The sequence below is a fragment of the Schistocerca nitens genome, chromosome 10, assembly GCF_023898315.1.
Source record: "Schistocerca nitens isolate TAMUIC-IGC-003100 chromosome 10, iqSchNite1.1, whole genome shotgun sequence".
Classification (NCBI taxonomy): domain Eukaryota; kingdom Metazoa; phylum Arthropoda; class Insecta; order Orthoptera; family Acrididae; genus Schistocerca; species Schistocerca nitens.
The window spans coordinates 147839100-147858268 of record NC_064623.1 but is presented as its reverse complement, the minus strand read 5'-3'; the positions used below and the strand labels follow the sequence as shown (position 1 = coordinate 147858268).

Genomic DNA, 19169 nt, shown 5'->3' with positions numbered 1-19169 from the left:
CTGCGATAAAAAGGCACGGAAAACACAAACATCCAGACTGCGAGTTTGTCCAGTGGTTTCAGGTGGTGTGAACGGCAACGTCACACTTTACTTTTCAGGAGGGATAGTTTGCTATAAAGATGTATGATTTTTATACGCAGATCGGGAATCAAGAGAAAGCAACTTATTTTGACCAGCTATCAGCCAAAGGCAGTTCTTATACCACATTTGTAGCTCTCTTAGGCCCATTTTCCCACTCTCGCTAGCTGTGACGTAAATATTCCCTATTGCCCTTGCAAGATCACGCACACGAGAAAAAATATTAGGGGGCAGGGCACCTCAACCTTCTCCCAACACTATGAATAACTTTCCAGCGAATTTACTTGCCATCCAGATTAGCAGTCGGTGCAACTGAATTCGAACGTGTTAAGGCATTGGTATTAATTGATCTTGATACAACTCTCTTGGTACCTCTAATTTCCTGGGTTCCTTTCATATGCATGTCCTCTTCAAATTCCGCTTGGTGGGAGTTAAAAACAAATTTCTTACTGAACGATGGGATAAGTTTGTTCATGTCGTCTACAAATTTTCTGGCCGATTCCACAGTTTGCTGCGCATCTTCAACTTTACTCTTCGTTTGAAGCTTCGTTATCTTACGTCTTCGAGTTCGCTGTTTGAAGTTATGCAACCGTCCACTGCTTCCCTACGAACCACCATAATCTGTGGCGAGCGCCAATCCGCTGTTTTTTTCTTATGCACTATACGGTCATATCACTTATTACACGAAATATGTTCATAAATGTGGTTTTACTATGGTGCGGATGATCTTCCACGTACTTTTTTATGTTTAGATGTTTAGAACCCTCTCCTTGGACAGCTATTGTCCTTCATTACGTTTGACTGGAGTCGAGATTTGTGGATCCCTATTCGACAACGATGACGAACTGCATGCCTCGACATCCTTTTCTTTAAAATTACAGGAAAGTTCGTGTAGGGTGACTATTACTGAACTATAACGTAAATTAGCTACAAACTACGGCGGGCACATTTTATTCAACATGTAAACGTCACTCCCGATATTCAGATTTAGTTTATGACATGTTCGATATGCCTGCCATCGTTGGCGACAATGTGGCGCAGACGAATAACGAAATTCTGGACGATTCGCTGAAGTGTCGGAACATCGATGCTGTCGACCTCCTGAATGACTGTTTTCAGCTCAGCAATGGTTTTGGGGTTATTTCTGTAAACTTTGTCTTTAATACAGCCTCACAAAAAGGACTGGCATTTGTTCAGATCCGGAGAATAAGGCGGCCAATCGAGGCCTATGCCAGTGGCCTCTGGGTACACCAGAGCCAGAATGCAGTCCCCAAAGCGCTCCTCCAGGATCTCAATCTCCTGCTTCGATGTGGTCGAGCTCCGCCTTGCATGAACCACATCTCGTCCAAATCAATTTGGATAATAGGGATGAAATCATCTTAAAAAAAACTTCACGTACAGTTTGAAAGTCATGGTGCCCTCAAGGAATGTCTCAAAGGTTATTCCGTGAATGGACATTGCACACCATATATTCACCCGTTGAGGGTGAAGAGACTTCCCGATAGCGAAATGCAGATTCTCAGCCCCCAAACGCGCCAGTTTTGCTTATGAACGAACCCTGCCAAATGAAAGTGGTCTTCGTCGCTAAACCAAACCATGCATGTGAACGCTAATTCCCATCATGTCCCACGGCCAACCGTGTATTTTGAACGGCCTAACGCAAACCGTTTAGAAGTTATGACAGTTTCATTTCATATAGTTCAATAATTGTCACCGTGCAATGTTTCATTACCGTTCAACAAATGTTTTTGCTGATATTTTTTTTTTACCAAGAAGTAATGAAAATAAATAAGAGGGTCAGTATTGCACATTTCTAAAATTCATTTTTATACTCAGTTTGCTCTCGGCTAATGCTCATCGCAAATAGTACTGCAACTCCTTTCGGTTCCTTGCTTTGGTTTCATTGACACCATTGTCGCGTATCTACTTACACACCTATAAGTTAGGGGGAATGAGGTCATATTCTTAAGGCTTTTTACTGATAGTAGTGGTTACTCGTCACCTCCGCCTCCACTTTCTACCTCGTTCTCTTATAGAAAAATGTATGTTTACTTTGTTGTCCTCGCGTAGTCCTAAAAATTAATCTTAAAACTTTCATCCATTCACTGAAGATGGTCATAAAACACAGATATTTACTATCGTGTCTCTCGTTCAGGAAGTAGTTGCTGACAGCAGTTATTGGTGCTGATACGTGCTGGTTTGTGACACGCGCAAATCATTTTTCACTGTTGGCGTAGAGCACCAATATCAGTTCTGTGAAACTTGAAATGTCTCGCACTTTATCCCTGGGTTGTAAGGCTCCAACCTGCGAGAGAACTTGCTCTTTTAATTGGACTCTAAAAATATTCACGACATTTCCTTGCAATCTGAAGTTAAGCGTATTTCTTGCTACAAGGAAATTAGCGAGATTCGCCACACAGTGTAGAAGGAAGTTTCACTAAGGCATTCATTTCGGAGTTTTCTGTTTTGTATCCAAATTACAGTAATTGTTACTAACATTCATCATCAGGGCGGACGTGTTCACATTTTCACTTTTGTTCGTGGTTAATACACAACTAAATCACAACAGTTGTCACGTTGTTCCTTACTGAATGTTCTCGCCACTCTTGCCCATTCAAAAGTTTCTGAGTAAGATTATGTGGACACGCATCGCAGCTTGCGAGATGCGATTATCAGTGACTGGTGTAATGGAGCTTGGCTCTACCTAATATGAAAAGCGTTATTTCTTCCAGTTAATTATGTTGTAGGCCAGGCGTGCTGTACAGTACAATGCAAATCACTTATTTTTAGTCCTCTTATCTTACGATGAAATAATTATTCTACACGAGAATCATGACATAGGAAATAAATGTAATGTCAATCAGAGGAGAGCGAATAGTGGTTGGAATTCACAAAATGTTGTTGTTGTTGTTGTCTTCAGTCCAGATACTGGTTTGATGCAGCTCTCCATGCTACTCTATCCTGTGCAAGCTTCTTCATCCCCGAGAAACTACTGCAATCTACATCCTTCTGAGTCTGCTTGGTGTATTCATCTTTTGGTCTCCGTCTACGATTTTTACCCTCCACGCTTCCCTCCAGCACTTAACTCGTGATCCCTTGATGCCTCAGAAAATGTCCTACCAACCGGTCCCTTCTTCTATTCAGGGTGTACCACAAATTCCTCTTCTCCGCAATTCTATTCAGTACCTCCTCATTAGTTATGTGACCTACCCATCTAATCCTCTGGATTCTTCGGTAGCACCACATTTCGAAAGCTTCTATTCTCTTTTTGTCTAAAGTATTTATCGTCCCTGTTTCACTTTCATACATAGCTACACTCCATACAAATACTTTCAGGAAGGACTTCCTGACACTTCGGTCTATACTCGATGTTAACAAATTTATTTTCTTCAGAAACGCTTTCCTTGCCATTGCCAGTCTACATTTTATATCCTCTTTACTTCGACCATTGTCAAATATGTTGCTCCCCAAATAGCAAAACTCACTAATTTAAGTGTCTCATTTCCTAATATAATTCCCACAGCATCACCTGATTTAATTGGACTACATTCCATTATCCTCGTTTCACTCTTGTTGATGTTCACCTTACATCCTTTCAAGACACTGTCCAAGACACTGTCACAAAAATGTATACGAAAAGTGTCGCGGAATAGCAGTAACTGTCCCTGCCCTCTGGGGTGTAGCCGGTGTTTTCATGTCGCTAGTGCACAACCTAAAATGACAGACACCCGTTCTTTGAGAAAAACCACCCCTACGCTTACGTAGCCACAACTCAAACGGTGGACATAGAAGGTGCCGCTGTTGTAGCGACCGAGGTATGTGTTGGATTACTAAAGGCATTCACTTTCTTTTTGTGTTTCTTCCGTTTACAAATTTGTAGGAATAGTAGTGTTAAAAAGGTAATTACATCAACAAGGAATAATAACAACGGAGGCGAATAATTTTCTCAGACGACCTAGATTACAAAAAAATTAAAAATTTAATCCTGGTCGCTTTATAAAGGCTCTTTCGCTCATTCCGTCACACGTTTTCCATGTCGTTCGCACAACTACACCGATGCTGCTTTTCATATAAGGATTCCACCGACAGCATCTAACGAATGTAATCTTTGTGCAACCATACCGTTCCTTCCGAAGATTCGAAGGTAAACAAACTTGATTTACATTTAAAAACATTTCTTTCGCAAATTTATTCTGATGCATACCACGCTTAAAATAACATTGCACTGCAACAAAAAAGACCGCTGCTAAAAGTAAATCAAGAATTGTGCTGTGCATCGCCACTGCATCCGTACGGCTAAGCAATTCCCGCGGGGTCTCCACAAGCACAAAGCAATTTTGATGTCTCGAAATGAAGTTCTTAACTTAGTGATAAAAATAAACGTCATATAGATTACACTTTGGTGTGCAGTTTGGCGATATTATTTCTTCCGTGCAAGTCGGTTGAGCTTCATCTATTAAAATGCTGTCATCCTTGACGGTTTTACACTGAAGCGCCAAAGAGACTGGTATGGGCATGCTTATTCAAATACAGAGAGATGCAAACAAGCAGAATACGGCGCAGCGGTCGGCAACTGCGCCAGACACTTGTGTAGCGATGAAGTGGGCATTTTCCCGTACGACCGTTTCAAGAGTATACCGTGAATATCAGGAAATTCCGGAAAAAGAATCTGCAAGAACGGGACCAACGACGACTGGAGAGAATCGTTCAGCGTGAGAGAAGTGCAGTTGGAGTGATATGGGACCCCTGATACGTCTAGATACGACTGACAAGTGACACGTATGTAAGCATCCTGTCTGATCACCTGCATCCATTCGTGTCCATTGTGCAATCCGACGGATTTGGGCAATTCAAGCAGGACAATACGACACGCCACCCGTTCAGAATTGCTACAGAGTGGCTCTAGCAACACTCTTCTGAGTCTAGACACTTACGCTGGCCACCAAACTCTCCAGACATGAACATAATTGACCATATCTGGGATGCCTTGTAACGTGCTGTTCAGAAAAGATCTCCACCTCCTCACACTCTTATGGATTTATGGACAGCACTACTTCAGACATTAGTCGAGTCCATGCCACGTCCGCCGGCCGCTGTGGTCGAGCGATTCTAGGCGCTTCAGTCTGGAACCACGCGGCTGCTACGGTCGCAAGTTCGGATCCTGCCTCGGGCATGGATGCGTGTGGTGTCCTTAGGTTAGTTTTAAGTAGTTTTATGTCTAGGGGACTGATGACCTCAGATGTCAAGTCCCATAGTGCTTAGATCCATTTGAACCATACCACGTGGTGCTGCGGTACTTCAACGCGCTCGCGGGGGAGGGGGGGGGGGGTCCCACATGATAGACTGGTGTACCAGTTTCTTTGGTTCTTCATTGTAACTGAATTCTGATAAAGTCTGGAATGAGCTGCTGTAGAGCGCAAAGCTAACCTACCGACAGATGATGGTGCGAATGTCTGTGATGGCTACGTTCATTTGTCAAAGTTGGCTGTGCAAGGTGAGCCACCTGACATATTCCTGAGATATAAGAGGAGATGAAAACCAGACGTACGTCAGATACAGCACGAAAACTGCCTAGCTATCGTCCAGTGTCTTCTATGCTTGCCAGGGTCGTACACCCCTACCGAACGAGTATTTTCGTTGATAAATACCATGTGCCCGTAGGAAAAATTGTCACAAACTTCAAAAGCTAAGTGCAACGTCCATTGCAAAACTGAATACTGGCAGAAATGAAAACCACAATCACTTAAAAAGTCACACATTTCAGAAATGTGAATTTGAAACTAAATAAATAATTCAGTAACTTACGCTTCTAACCTAATTTCAGCGTAACCACCCCCCACCCCCCGTCAGTCGCTTATCCTCCACCCTCTCCCATACCGACAGGAATGTCACACATTGACTTTTAATAAAGTTGGAAAAAGAGACACAGAAGATAAACCACAAATTTCTTCTGGTCATTAACAAGAACACTCAAGTGCAAGAGGCCTGAAATTCTGCAAATGCGAAATAAACTGAGAACAGCCGATGCCGAAAGCAGCCTACTGCGGAACCAGATCGCAGACGGAAACCATAAAGCAGCCCATCATTCTAAACAGAGAAAGAAGTGGAAAATTATAGCTTCCACAATGCTGAGATATTTCAAGTGAAATTAACTCACGAATGCGTTTCTGAGCAGCACAATCATAAAAATTAAGTCTCCTAAAACATGGAGGTATTGTTTGAAGCATATGGTGTTGTGAGATGCTTTCGAAAACACAATATCGAAACTTAGTGAACATTCCGATGAACATTAACACATATACAGATGCCGTGGTAGCCACGCATACTATTTTTGGAAAGATCAAAACAAACTCTTCAGTGCATCGAATTTGGACAAAGTTGAAGGTTCAAGAAAAATTGCTATTGAGTAAGACTCTTCTAAAAATTAATGGCTACGTTAAGGGAATTAACTTGGAACGATCGTTGATCTGCTGCACAACTGGATTCAGCTGTCGTGTACGAGAGCCCATCGCAATTCCTGTAGATGTTGATTTGCGTGATTATTCAGCAAAAGCAAGCCGGAACGGGAAATAATGAATTAACTTCTACTGGCAGTCAATCAAATACACTTCGTCTGGTTATGTCTCGATATTAGGAAAAGCTAGTTTACTTCCTCTATACCGCATCGAATTGACTAACCCGCGGGAAATGGGTATCTTCAGACGCCTTTCATCTAAGAAAGTGTGTAAAAATACTTTTGCTATAAAATTGGTATAGTTATTGACGATGAGATGATCTGTTACAAACACACTCAGGTTTGGGAAAAACACAACACGTTGAATGACTAGAGATAGGACGTTCATATTCACAGGACATGTACATTAGTGCGTTCTGCAGAAATGATTAGCATTTCAATCACATCTGTTCGACAGGTGTCCTGTTGCCTAATATCCACAGGGTCCGCCATGGGCCCTGATGACTTGTCCCGTGTGTTACAGTATCAAAGCGCTTAAGGCACCAATAGCCTCCATCCAGGCTGCATTCACCTGGTTCCAAAGTTCATCTTTGGTGGTCGGTACCCATCATTAGGTCATATCCCACTCATTTTTGATTGGCGACAAGTCTGCTTATCTGGCGGGCCAGGGCAAAAGGCTCACTGCAGCTACACGTGGTCGTGCATTGTCTTGCTGAAAAATGGCGTATAGGGTGTTGTGCAGAAAGGGTGTGGCTACAGGTCGCAGGACGTCATTCAGGTACGTCACACGGATCACAGTGCCCTGCACACACACCAACTGTAATTTGTGGATGTACCCAATAGTAGCCCACACCGTAAGGCCTTGAGCTGGCGCCCTATGCCTTGTGCGTCTGCAGTCACTGTGATGCCGTTCCTCCGTTCTGCGGCGAACCAAAATTCGGCCATCGTTGTCAAACAAGCAGAACATGGATTAATTCGAAAACACTATCTGTCCCCAGTGACGTCGTTCCAGACGCCATTGCCATATAGCAAGTCTCTGCAAATGTAGTCGGACAAGTGGACAACGCGCACATAACTAACGGCGACGGACTGTCACCGCTGATAGTGTACGACGTGTTACACTGTTCCACTGTTGCGCCAGATTCGAGGGAGACGCAGATCTGTCCTGCAGTGCCATTCGGATGAGGTGTCGGTCCTCGGGGGTGGTCTGGGTGGTGCGACCCGAACCATCTCGTCGTCTTCTACGGCCTTTTGTGAACCATTCTGCTCACACCCGTTGCACTACCGAAACACTTGGTCCCACACGAGCAGCAATTTCCCGGATGAATGCATCACATTCCCTCATGGCAGTAATGGACCGTCTTTCAAACTCACAGGTTTGACGGTACGGTTCGTGTGTACGTCTTCGAGGCATTCTGGACGTCTGCTCAAGTCACACTGATCCATTACCTTCGCTTTATAGCGACAACGAGAGCGGCAGGCGCATTTTACAGATAGGTGGTGTTGCGACACTATATAGATGTTAACCTCGAACCTGTGGGCCAACATGGTTCAAATGCTGATTATTTCTGCAGGACATACTAATGTACTTATCCTGTGAATCTCAACGTCCTGTTCCTGTCTAGTCATTCAAATGTTCTGTTTTTTTTTCGGTTTGAAAGTTTTCCCACAAGTTAGTCCCCACTCTCTTAGATTCGACATCTGTTCAACGAATGATATCAACCCTGCAGTTAGCCGAGCGCGCCGCAGCCAATGACGCAAAATTCTTCCGGGAAACAAAAGCTGTAGGGTTTGAAAGTGGTCACTCAACGGAATCATTCACAACGGGAATCATCTGGTGGGCCTCTTTAAATCTTCTTAAAAGTACTTCGCATAAAAACTCAAGGACTCGTAACGTTATTAAAATCCAGAAACATTCCTGCCGTTAAAAGTAATCCCATTGGTTCTGAAAGAAGTCTCCAGTCCGTAAGCATAACTATTCAAAGTGTCTTAAGAAAATCTGAACACTTGTGGAAAAGAGGATTCAGCTACGTCCTGGCAGCAAGACTAAGTCCACTTCAGCGCCATTTCGCAATCGTTAGATCTTAGTAAAGACTTCCTCAATTTGCAAGTGAGCCTGTAAATCTGTCACCTTGCGGTGGGAACTATAAAAGTAATTGTTAATGTTCGGTGACTTGTTTCGATAAGAGAAACATTTCAAGTGAAAGAACAAAGGAGATTTGGAATTGGAAAACATATTTAAGAAAGCGCCACCTGTTCCAGGTATCTCGACATAAGCTCAAAACGTCTCACATCAGATATAAGCAGTCCAGTTATGCTTGATTCGTTAAAAAATTCCAGGAAGCGTAAGAAAGAGAATCAGAATGCGAGAACAGCGTCATAACAAATGACACCTTAGCTTCGATTGGAACGAACTTCAAGCAGGAACTTCAACGAATGATTCGCAAACAGAAGGTGACGAAAACGCAGTTCGAATTTACAGAGCAGACTCGCCCTCAGCGTTGCTTGCACATGCGCGGAGAATGAATAGCGGATGGGCCTCTATGTGTGCGTCGCGAACTTGCGAGTGAGAGAGGCAGCTAAGGAATTGTAGAACAGGAAAAGAATACAGCTCGCACGACGAGAAACGACTATAACTAAAACTATACCTGAATGAAAATCTATACAATTTGTAGTGCCAAACTTTTTCAACATACAAATAATAATATCATTTGTCAAAGGTAAAAGAAATATTGTAGTACCTGAAAACTTTATGCAGCATACTCAGTTTTTATGCCTGCATATTTTTCTGTACAGCTATGAAACGTAGCTTTTAAATAATAGGTATACTTAAACGTTCTGCTATGTTTATAGTTGTATTCTTTATCACAAGCTGGAGGCAACACATACAGAAAGGTATTGAGATATAAGACGATACCATGCTAAATGTTTCACTTTACGCACATAATGTCGTATTATTGCGACATACAGTGATGAGCCAAAATACATGTTTCATAATTTGTTTGTCCGTCTTTGGAACGAAATACATCATTGATTCTGCGCGTTGGGAAGGGAGTGAGACAGGGTTGTAGCCCATCCCCTATGTTATTCAATCTGTATACTGAGCAAGCAATAAAGGAAACAAAAGAAAAGTTCGGAGTAGGTATTAAAATCCATGGAGAAGAAATAAAAACTTTGAGGTTCGCCGATGACATTGTAATTGTGTCAGAGACAGCAAAGGACTTGGAAGAGCAGCTGAACGGAATGGACAGTGTCTTGAAAGGAGGGTATAAGATGAACATCAACAAAAGCAAAACGAGGATAATGGAATGTAGTCGAGTTGAGTCGGGCGATGCTGAGGGAATTAGATTAGGTTCAAAAATGGTTCAAATGGCTCTGAGAACTATGGGACTTAACATCTACGGTCATCAGTCCCCTAGAACTTAGAACTACTTAAACCTAACTAACCTAAGGACATCACACAACACCCAGCCATCACGAGGCACAGAAAATCCCTGACCCCGCCGGGAATCGAACCCGGGAACCCGGGCGTGGGAAGCGAGAACGCTACCGCACGACTACGAGATGCGGGAAACTAGATTAGGAAATGAGACACTTAAAGTAGTAAAGTAGTTTTGCTGTTTGGGGAGAAAAATAACTAATGATGATGGAAGTAGAGAGGATATAAAATGTAGAATGTCAATGGCAAGGAAAGCGTTTCTGAAGAAGAGAAACATGTTAAAATCGAGTATAGATTTAAGTGTCAGGAAGTCGTTTCTGAAAGTATTTGTATGGAGTGTAGCCATGTATGGAAGTAAACGTGGACGATAAATAGTTTAGACAAGAAGAGAATAGAAACTTTCGAAATGTGGTGCTACAGAAGAATGCTGAAGATTAGATGGGTAGATCACATAACTAATGAGGAGGTATTGAATAGAATTGGGGAGAAGAGGAGCTTGTGGCACAACTTGACTAGAAGAAGGGGTCGTTTGGTAGGAAATGTTCTGAGACATCGAGGGATCACCAATTTAGTATTGGAGGGCAGCGTGGAGGGTAAAACTCGTAGAGAGAGACAAAGAGATGAATACACTAAGCAGATTCAGAAGGATGTAGGCTGCAGTAGGTACTGGGAGATGATGAAGCTTGCACAGGATAGAGTAGCATGGAGAGCTGCATCAAACCAGCCCAGGACTGAAGACAACAACAACAACAACAACAACAACTGGGATCCAAAAGTGTATTGGTAGATTTGTGTAGGTATGTGGCAGCGAATGTCTACATACAGTTCATGTAATTCGCTTAAATGATGGGCGACTGATGTCCGTACGCGGTGATGGCGCCCGATAGCAACCCACATGGATTCCATAGGATTTACGTCAGGCGAATTTGGTCTTCGAGACATCAACCTCAGTTTTACTATAATGCTCCTCAAAGCACAGTGGCAAGGTTCTGGCTGTGGGACACGGACAACGGTACTGCTGAACGATGACATGGCCATCGGGGAAGACATCAAACATGAAGGGATGCAGGTGGTTCGCAGCTGTCAGCGTCTCTTCCATTACTACCACAGGTCACACGCAAGCGCAGGAGAATGTCTCCCACAGCATAACACAGCTCTCACCAGCGTGCGTCCGTGGCGCGCTGCACGTTTCGAGCCGCCGTTCGGCTCGATGACGGCGTTTGTGGAGACGACGAACGACCTCGTGTAGCAAAAATGTGATTCACTAGAAGACCCGACACGTTTCCATTGATCTGCGGTCTAATTCCGATGTTGTTGATAATTCTTCCGGGTTATATGGCCGTGGTCCATGGAATACTTCCATTCGTAACGTTTCGTCCAATACTACGTTGGACATCCTCAGAGGTATGGCTGGTCCTGTTGAGTCCTGCCGAGTCGGCCCTGGCGCTGCCAAGGGTATCCTGCGACTTCCGTATCGCAGGCAACGGGTTGCACACAAAGCTGGTGACTCTTTTGAAGTACAGTTATACTTTAAAACTACCTATCTATTTGGTATAAATTGTAAATAAATAGTTGCCACTACTAAAGTTCCAAACCTCGTAATCTGCCCTTTGTCAAGATCAAAAAATGGTTCAAATGGCTCTGAGCACACCTAACTAACCTAAGGACATCACACACATCCACGCCCGAGGCAGGATTCGAACCTGCGACCGTAGCGGCCGTGCGGTTCCGGACTGAGCGCCTAGAACCGCTAGACGACCGCGGCCGGCCTTTGTCAAGATCGCTTCTCTCAATCTATTACCGCATTTTCACCCCATATCTTCGATAGGATTATCCCCCGTTAGTGTCGGCTCTGCTTACATACTGTCTACATCTACAAGGATACTCTGCAAATCACATTCAAGTGCCTGGCAGAGGGTTCATCGAACCACCTTCACAATTCTCTATTACTCCAATCTTGTACAGCGCGCGGAAAGAATGAACACCTATATCTTTCCGTACGAGCTCTGATTTCCCTTATTTTATCGTGGTGATCGTTCCGCCATATGTAGGTAGTTGTCAACAAAATATTTCCACATTCGGAGGAGAAAGTTGGTGATTGGAATTTCGTGAGAAGATTCTGTCGCAATGAAAAATGCCTTTTTTTAAATGATTTCCAGCCCAAATCCTGTATCTTTCTGTGACACTCTCTCCCATATTTCGCGATAATACAAAACGTGCTGCCTTTCTTTGAACTTTTTCCATGTACTCCGTCAGTCCTACCTGGTAAGGCTCCCATACCGCGCAGCAGTATTCTAAAAGAAGACGGACAGGCGTAGTGTAGGCAGTCTTCTTAGTAGGTCTGTTACATTTTCTAAGCGTCCTGCCAATAAAACGCAGCCTTTGGTTAGCCTTCCGCACAACATTTTCTATGTCTTCTTTCCAATTTAAGTTGTTCGTAATTGTAATACCTAGGTATTTAGTTGAATTTACGGCTTTTAGATTAGACTGATTTATCGTGTGATCGAAGTTTAACGAGTTCCTTTTCGCACTCATGTGGATGACCTCACTTTTCGTTATTTAGGGTCAACTGCCACCTTTCGCACCATTCAGATATTTGAAACTTCCTGGCAGATTAAAACTGTGTGCCCGACCGAGACTCGAACTCGGTCGGGCACACAGTTTTAATCTGCCAGGAAGTTTCGTATCAGCGCACACTCCGCTGCAGAGTGAAAATCTCATTCTGGATTCAGATATTTCTTCTAAATCGTTTTGCAGTATATTTTTATCTTCTGATGACTATTAGTCGATAAACGACAGCGTCATCTGCAAACAACCGAAGACGGCTGCTCAGATTGTCTCCCAAATCGTTTATATAGATAAGGAACAGCAAAGGGCCTATAACACTACCTTGGGGAACGCCTGAAATCACTTCTGTTTTACTCGATGACTATCCGTCAATTACTATGAACTGTGACCTCTCTGCTAGGAAATCGCAAATCCAGTCACATAACTGAGGCGATATTCCATTAGCACGAAATGTTACTACGAGTCGCTTGTGTGGTACACTGTCAAAAGCCTTCCGGAAATCCAGAAATACCGAATCGATCTGAAATCCCTTGTCAATAGCACTCAGCACTTCATGTGAAAACAGAGCTAGTTGTGTTTCACAGGAAACATTTTTCCTAAACCCATGTTCACTGTATGTCAATAGACCGTTTCCTTCGAGGTTAATTATAATGTTCGAACACAATATATGTTCTAAAATCCTGCTGCATATCGACGTTAACGATATGGGCCTGTAATTTAGTGGATTACTCCTACCTTTCTTGAATATTGATGTAACCTGTGCAACTTTCCAGTCTTTGGGTACGGATCTTTCGTTACCTCGTCACGTGCCCAAAACGCCATCAGTCGGCATCCAACGTCGTGGTGGGCAGTGGTCATAACCTTTTGGCTTATCAGCATATAAGTGCACTGCACCAGTTGAATTTCCTTTGTGAACAATACGACCATGAGGTTTCTAAAGCCAAGACTGAAGTGATGGATTCCCTGGGCAAAGAGCCGGTTTAATTAAAAATCAATTGTGATAATGTTATTATAGAACAAGTATTTTTTTTTTTAATTTTGTGGTAAGGTCTTATGGGACCAAACTGCTGAGGTCATCGGTCCCTAAGCTTTCACACTACTTAATGTAACTTGAACTAACTTACACTAAGGACGACACACACACACACACACACACACACACACACGAGGGAGGACTAGAACCTCCGAAGGGGCGAACCCGTGCGGACCGTGACAAGACGCCCGAAACCGCACGGCATAGAACAAGTACCATCCTGCGCGTACCTAGGATGATGGATTGGTCTAGAGATTGGCGACGATCTAGATGTATTGACTTGATCAGGAAATATGAGACAGTATTTGTAATGTATTTTTAAATAAGACAAGACAGCAAATGAGACTACACTTCTATGAAAGTAGGGATTTTCAAGCATCTGTTCATGGGAGCAAGTGGCGGGGCGTACATTAGGTAAAAAATAAAGTGCAGAACTGTTATTTCTAACAAGGGAACCTCCCCATCGCACCCCCGTCAGATTTAGTTATAAGTTCGCACAGTGCATAGGCCGTGAAAAACTGAACACAGATTAATCGAGAAAACAGGAAGAAGTTGTGTGGAACTATGAAAAAAATAAGCAAAATATACAAAATGAGTAGTCCATGGGCCACATAGGCAACATCATGGAAAATGTGGGCTCAGGAGCGCCGTGGTCCCGTGGTAGCGTGAGCAGCTGCAGAACGAGAGGTCCTTGGTTCAAGTCTTCCCTGGAGTGAAAATTTTACTTTATTTTTGCATAGTTATTATCTGTCCGTTCGTTCATTGACGTCTCTGTTCACTGTAATAAGTTTAGTGTCTGTGTTTTGCGACCGCATCGCAAAACCGTGCGATTAGTAGACGAAAGGACGTTCCTCTCCAATGGGAACCGAAAACATTTGATCGCAAGGTCATAGGTCAACCGATTCCTCCACAGGAAAACAGATCTGATATATTCTATACGACACTGGTGACGGCATGTGCGTCACATGACAGCAATATGTTGTCGACCCACCTAACTTGTACACTTGGCGAATGGGTAAAAAGATTCTTCTACCTTGCCCGATTTAGGTTTTCTTGTGGATGTGGTAATCACTCCCAAAAAAGTGATGAAAACATAAGAGTTTGTCACATAAACTGAAAATAAAAAATTAAACTTTTCACTCGGTGGAAGATTTGAACCATGGACCTTTCGTTCCGCAGCTGCTCACGTTACAACGAGACCACAGCGCTCCCGCGTTCCCAGTCTCCTTGATGTTGCATATCTTGCCATGAACTACTCAGTTTGTATATTTTGCTTATTTTTTCACAGTTCGACACAACTTCTTCCTGTTTTCTCAATTGATCTGTGTTCAGTTTTTCAAGGCCTATCCACTGTGCCAACTTATAAATAAATCTGAGGGGGGTGCGATGGGGAGGTTCCCTTGTAAGAACAAAACATAGGACACAAGACACGAAACAATGCGACAAGAATAAGAGACAATTGAAAGAGTAGCGAAATACTGCAACAAATTATGTATGCGTACACAAAATGGCGACAGTAAACGAAGTCCCTAACTTCTTTATTCTACAAAAATCATAAAGCGTTATTTTTATTCTAGTTTATTGCATATCTAGTATAAAAGTCAAACCTAAACATATAATACAACAATGTTTACATTGCGGTGGAGCGTCTTGCTAAATAAATAAATAACCACCTAGATTTGCAGTCTTCAGACGAATGCACGGTGTGTTGAGCTGGAAGCATCGTGGCCATCCAACACTGCTCCATAGTTGCTGCAGCGTCGCTGTTGCACATCACCCCTCGGTCCCCCCCCCCCCCCCCCCCCCAATCCATCGCTTTGCGTCAGTCTTGTCGCGAACGTAATTCATCGGAAGTCAATGTTAAGGCCAAGCGTTTAAGTTAATCTAAATAATCTGATTAATTAAAGCATACAAGATTTTTGGAAATAAAATCAAACGTTTTGCGAAATGATTTGTCTAAAACTTGGAAATAAATATTAGAGATATTTGATGCATCTTATTTTATGTTCATGGTATCGAGTATCATTCAAAGCCACGACGAATGTTTCTCTGCTATATGTATTTGTTCTGCAGAAATAATGTCACATAATATTTGACCGTGTTTTTTGGTGTGTTTTTTTTTTGCTTTTTTAAGTTTCATTCAGAAAGCATGATCTTACTGACACCTCATTTTCCTTCCTAACGTCTTCTGTTCTCGAAAATCCTAACTTTGATACTTGAACAGTGTATCTCTTTATGTGCAAAACACCTAGGCCTAGAACAGATGAACTTTGACAGTTCATTTACATAGCTTAAAGCAGCTTTTCATGAAAGATTTCGATTTCTCCTCAATTCAGTAATTAAGTTTTCCTTAATTGCCCTGATTACTTTAAAGCAATTAAATATTTTCATGCATAAGGACACCTCACGCTGGTCACTTTCATACTTGGTTTGCCTGTTTCTTTCTGTGTGTTTGGACAAGAAAATTCGAACAAAACCTCGTGGTGTACTTTATAGAGAGTCTGTTTTCGTTCTGCTCACACGTTTGACAAAAATGTATCGAGTGTTAATCATACGATAAAAGAGTCGTTTCTGCGTGCTGGCAGTTCCTAGGAAACGTCGTTTCGCAACCTTGAACCGTTTATGAGATACGGCGATTATTTTTACGACCACTCGATTCCCAATGCGCAGGAAAGGATTCGGACGTAATGCGGGATATAACGACCAGTATCTCGAGAATGAAATCAGGTATCATTCCGCTCTCAACTTTATAGACAATTTAGATAAACTGGTTACATTTCATATGCAGTATAGTATGGCCTAAAATGGACTATACGGAAAGTCTACGCAATGTGATTTTACCTCTGTAAACTCTTAAAAATGTCGTGCAGCCATGTACTCGGTTTCGTGCAGTACAGTAACTATGACGAACAACGAAAATAAGTTCAAATCTTTATCGAGTAAATATATCGAGCTGCAAGGTGCGGAAGAATCAAAATTTTCGCTCGCTATCTGTTTGGCTCTGAGGTCTGACGTTGCTGGACTCGCCTCTACAGCTACACTGCGGATTACTTCGATATTTCACTTCATAGTTTAACATCTTGTTAAAGTCTGCAATTACAACCAAAGAAGCTGGCTCGTCGCTCTTACCTGCTATATTCACACGCACGCCTGCACAGCTGAGGAGCTGAAACACACAGCAGTCTCGCCCGCCACGTCTCACCGCTGCCACGCCCGGCGAGCAACTGTTCGAGAATAGGCGGGGCCGCCGCTCAGACGTGTCACTCCGAATGATGGTGGAGAAGGCCGAATGCGAGCGAATGCTGTATTCCGAGGGAGTCATTGGAGCCTCCATTGCTATACTTCCACTCGGCGTTTCGCCGTAACGACACAGATGCAATAGGGTTGCCTCATCTTCGGTAGTACATCCATTGCACCACATTGTTAAGGATTTTACTTTCCCTTCGAGGATTACAAGTCCTTTTAACTGGAAACGAGTACCTTCTTTGAATACCTTCTTGTATTTTTCGGATTTTTTGACGTGAAAATTTGCCCTGCAGGCAGTCCCTCTTCCACGCTGTTGCAAAACTGGAGCATTCATTTTTATTGCGATTATGCACGACATCTCGTACATTACATGCCGTGTCGTGGACTTTTGTGTTAAACGTACCTAATAATCGCCTGTGCACTACAGTCATGACGTTTATCCGACTCTACAGTGAAATACTGCTTCTGCATGTGGTTAAGGCACTACTGAGGTCTTGGAGGAATGTAATATGGAGACCAACTTTAGCTGATCAAATCGTGCAACTTTTATAGTTCGTTTCCTTGCGAGTGATCACATTCACATTCACACGAACATCTATACCGGGTAAGGAGGCATATCTCACTCACTTACCAGTCGTAGAAATTAGGTGCGTCGGTAAGAGATCCCTGCCATATGACACACGTAGTGTGGCTTAACGCGGTGTACGACACACCAGACGTGTTTTCCGGTGGAGGATTCGGTTGACTTGTCTCCTTGTCATCAAACGTTTGCGGTTCCCATTCGAAAGCCCTTTCGGCTGGTAACTGAGTAGTTGTGCAGAATCAACTGTCATTATAGGTCCCGAGATTACACCTCACTGTTGCAGACGAACGTTACACCACAGCACATACAGATGTTCGAATACAGAGAACAGAGGGGAAAAAAATAATGGCGGGAGGGAGGTTTGAACACGGCTCGCCCGTGTCGTAACGTAACACCGTGGCCACTTTTTTCTCTGATCTGAGTTTGTTCGTTAATGGTCGTTTCATTTATACTTTGCGACGTCATCCGCGAAACATCCGCGGATATTGCGGTTAGATAAGTGACGTTTCCGTTACGACGACGTCACTCGTCGAGCAGCCGCACGTGCAGCAGTAATGACACAGAGGGACGATGCCTCGTTTCTAAAGGAGGAGAAGGCGTTCGCGCCTGACGGCGTATAAAGCTGTCGATAACATTCTGATTAATGCTGCAAATGGTGTAGGTGCACAAGTGATTCAGTGTTTTGCGGATGTGTAATGAATTTTACGCCTACGAATGCAGATGGGAATCGACGAGGTAATGCCTGGGTTTCCTGAAGTAGACACTGTTGCAGGGTTGAGATTTTAAACAGTCGACAAGTTATTACTTATCGGGCATTTCAGATATGTGAGGTGTATAACAGAGCCATCGGTACATCTTATCGTATGTCTACAATGTCGTTGGATATTACGACGAGGAATCATCGCAAAATAAATGTGTCGGTGGCTGTATCAGTATGGGTTAAAGGAGCTCTTCACTGTAGCAAGATTAAAGTTGTTGGTGACGTTACACATTATCATAGAAATTAAAATAAAGTTCAGTTCCTGTTGCCAGTCCTTCATCCTAATCTTTATTAAATAAAAAATTATATTAAATATTACACACAGCAAAAAAAAACACCATTGGGTCGTGGTTGATGACCCATCCCAAAGATCACAGTTACCGATTCGTCAACATACACTGACACCTCAGGGGGGAACCCGTCACAGGGGAGGGGAGGGGGGGAGGTGCTTGCCCCCTCTTTGATTATATATAGGTTACTGCTGTAACGTATCTTGATGTATAACTTCGACAGAATAGTATACTATGTATATCCATCATACGTTAAAATATGGTGTTGAAGGAGATGGACTCCGTCGTCCCATGACACCTGTTCCAAGTTTGTTACAGAGGGCAGCTAACCCTCTGACGGTGAGCTACCGTGCCGGCGTACCCCTTCCTCCCGTTTACCTGCTAGGCCAGTGTTCAGTTTCTGGCGCGCTGCTCACTGGTCCCACTTGCCACTAAATGTGACGGGTGTGCGATGGGAAGCTTCCCCTGTCAGTAAAATTAACCTGAGTAATGATATCTAGCCCTGTAGCCAGTCTAATCTGCGCAATAGCAGGTACCATAACCTTTCCCTCGTATACAGGGCGAGTCACCTAACGTTACCGCTGGATACATTTCGTAAACTACATCAAATACTGACGAATCGATTCCACAGACCGAACGTGAGGAGAGGGGCCAGTGTAATTGGTTAATACAAACCATAAAAAAATGCACGGAAGTATGTTTTTTAACACAAACCTAC

At 43.2% G+C, this 19169-nt stretch overlaps 1 protein-coding gene across 1 annotated transcript in view; it reads right to left on the bottom strand.

The window, feature by feature from the left end:
- The window catches only part of LOC126210200 (ankyrin-1-like), a 37591-nt gene extending 20606 nt beyond the window's left edge, over positions 1-16985 (bottom strand). Inside the window, exon 1 of the mRNA XM_049939378.1 lies at positions 16702-16985. Within this exon, the coding sequence (XP_049795335.1) occupies positions 16702-16906 (205 nt within the window). The 5' untranslated portion in view covers positions 16907-16985. The remainder of the gene's footprint in view (positions 1-16701) is intronic.
- Positions 16986-19169: the final 2184 nt, after the last annotated feature.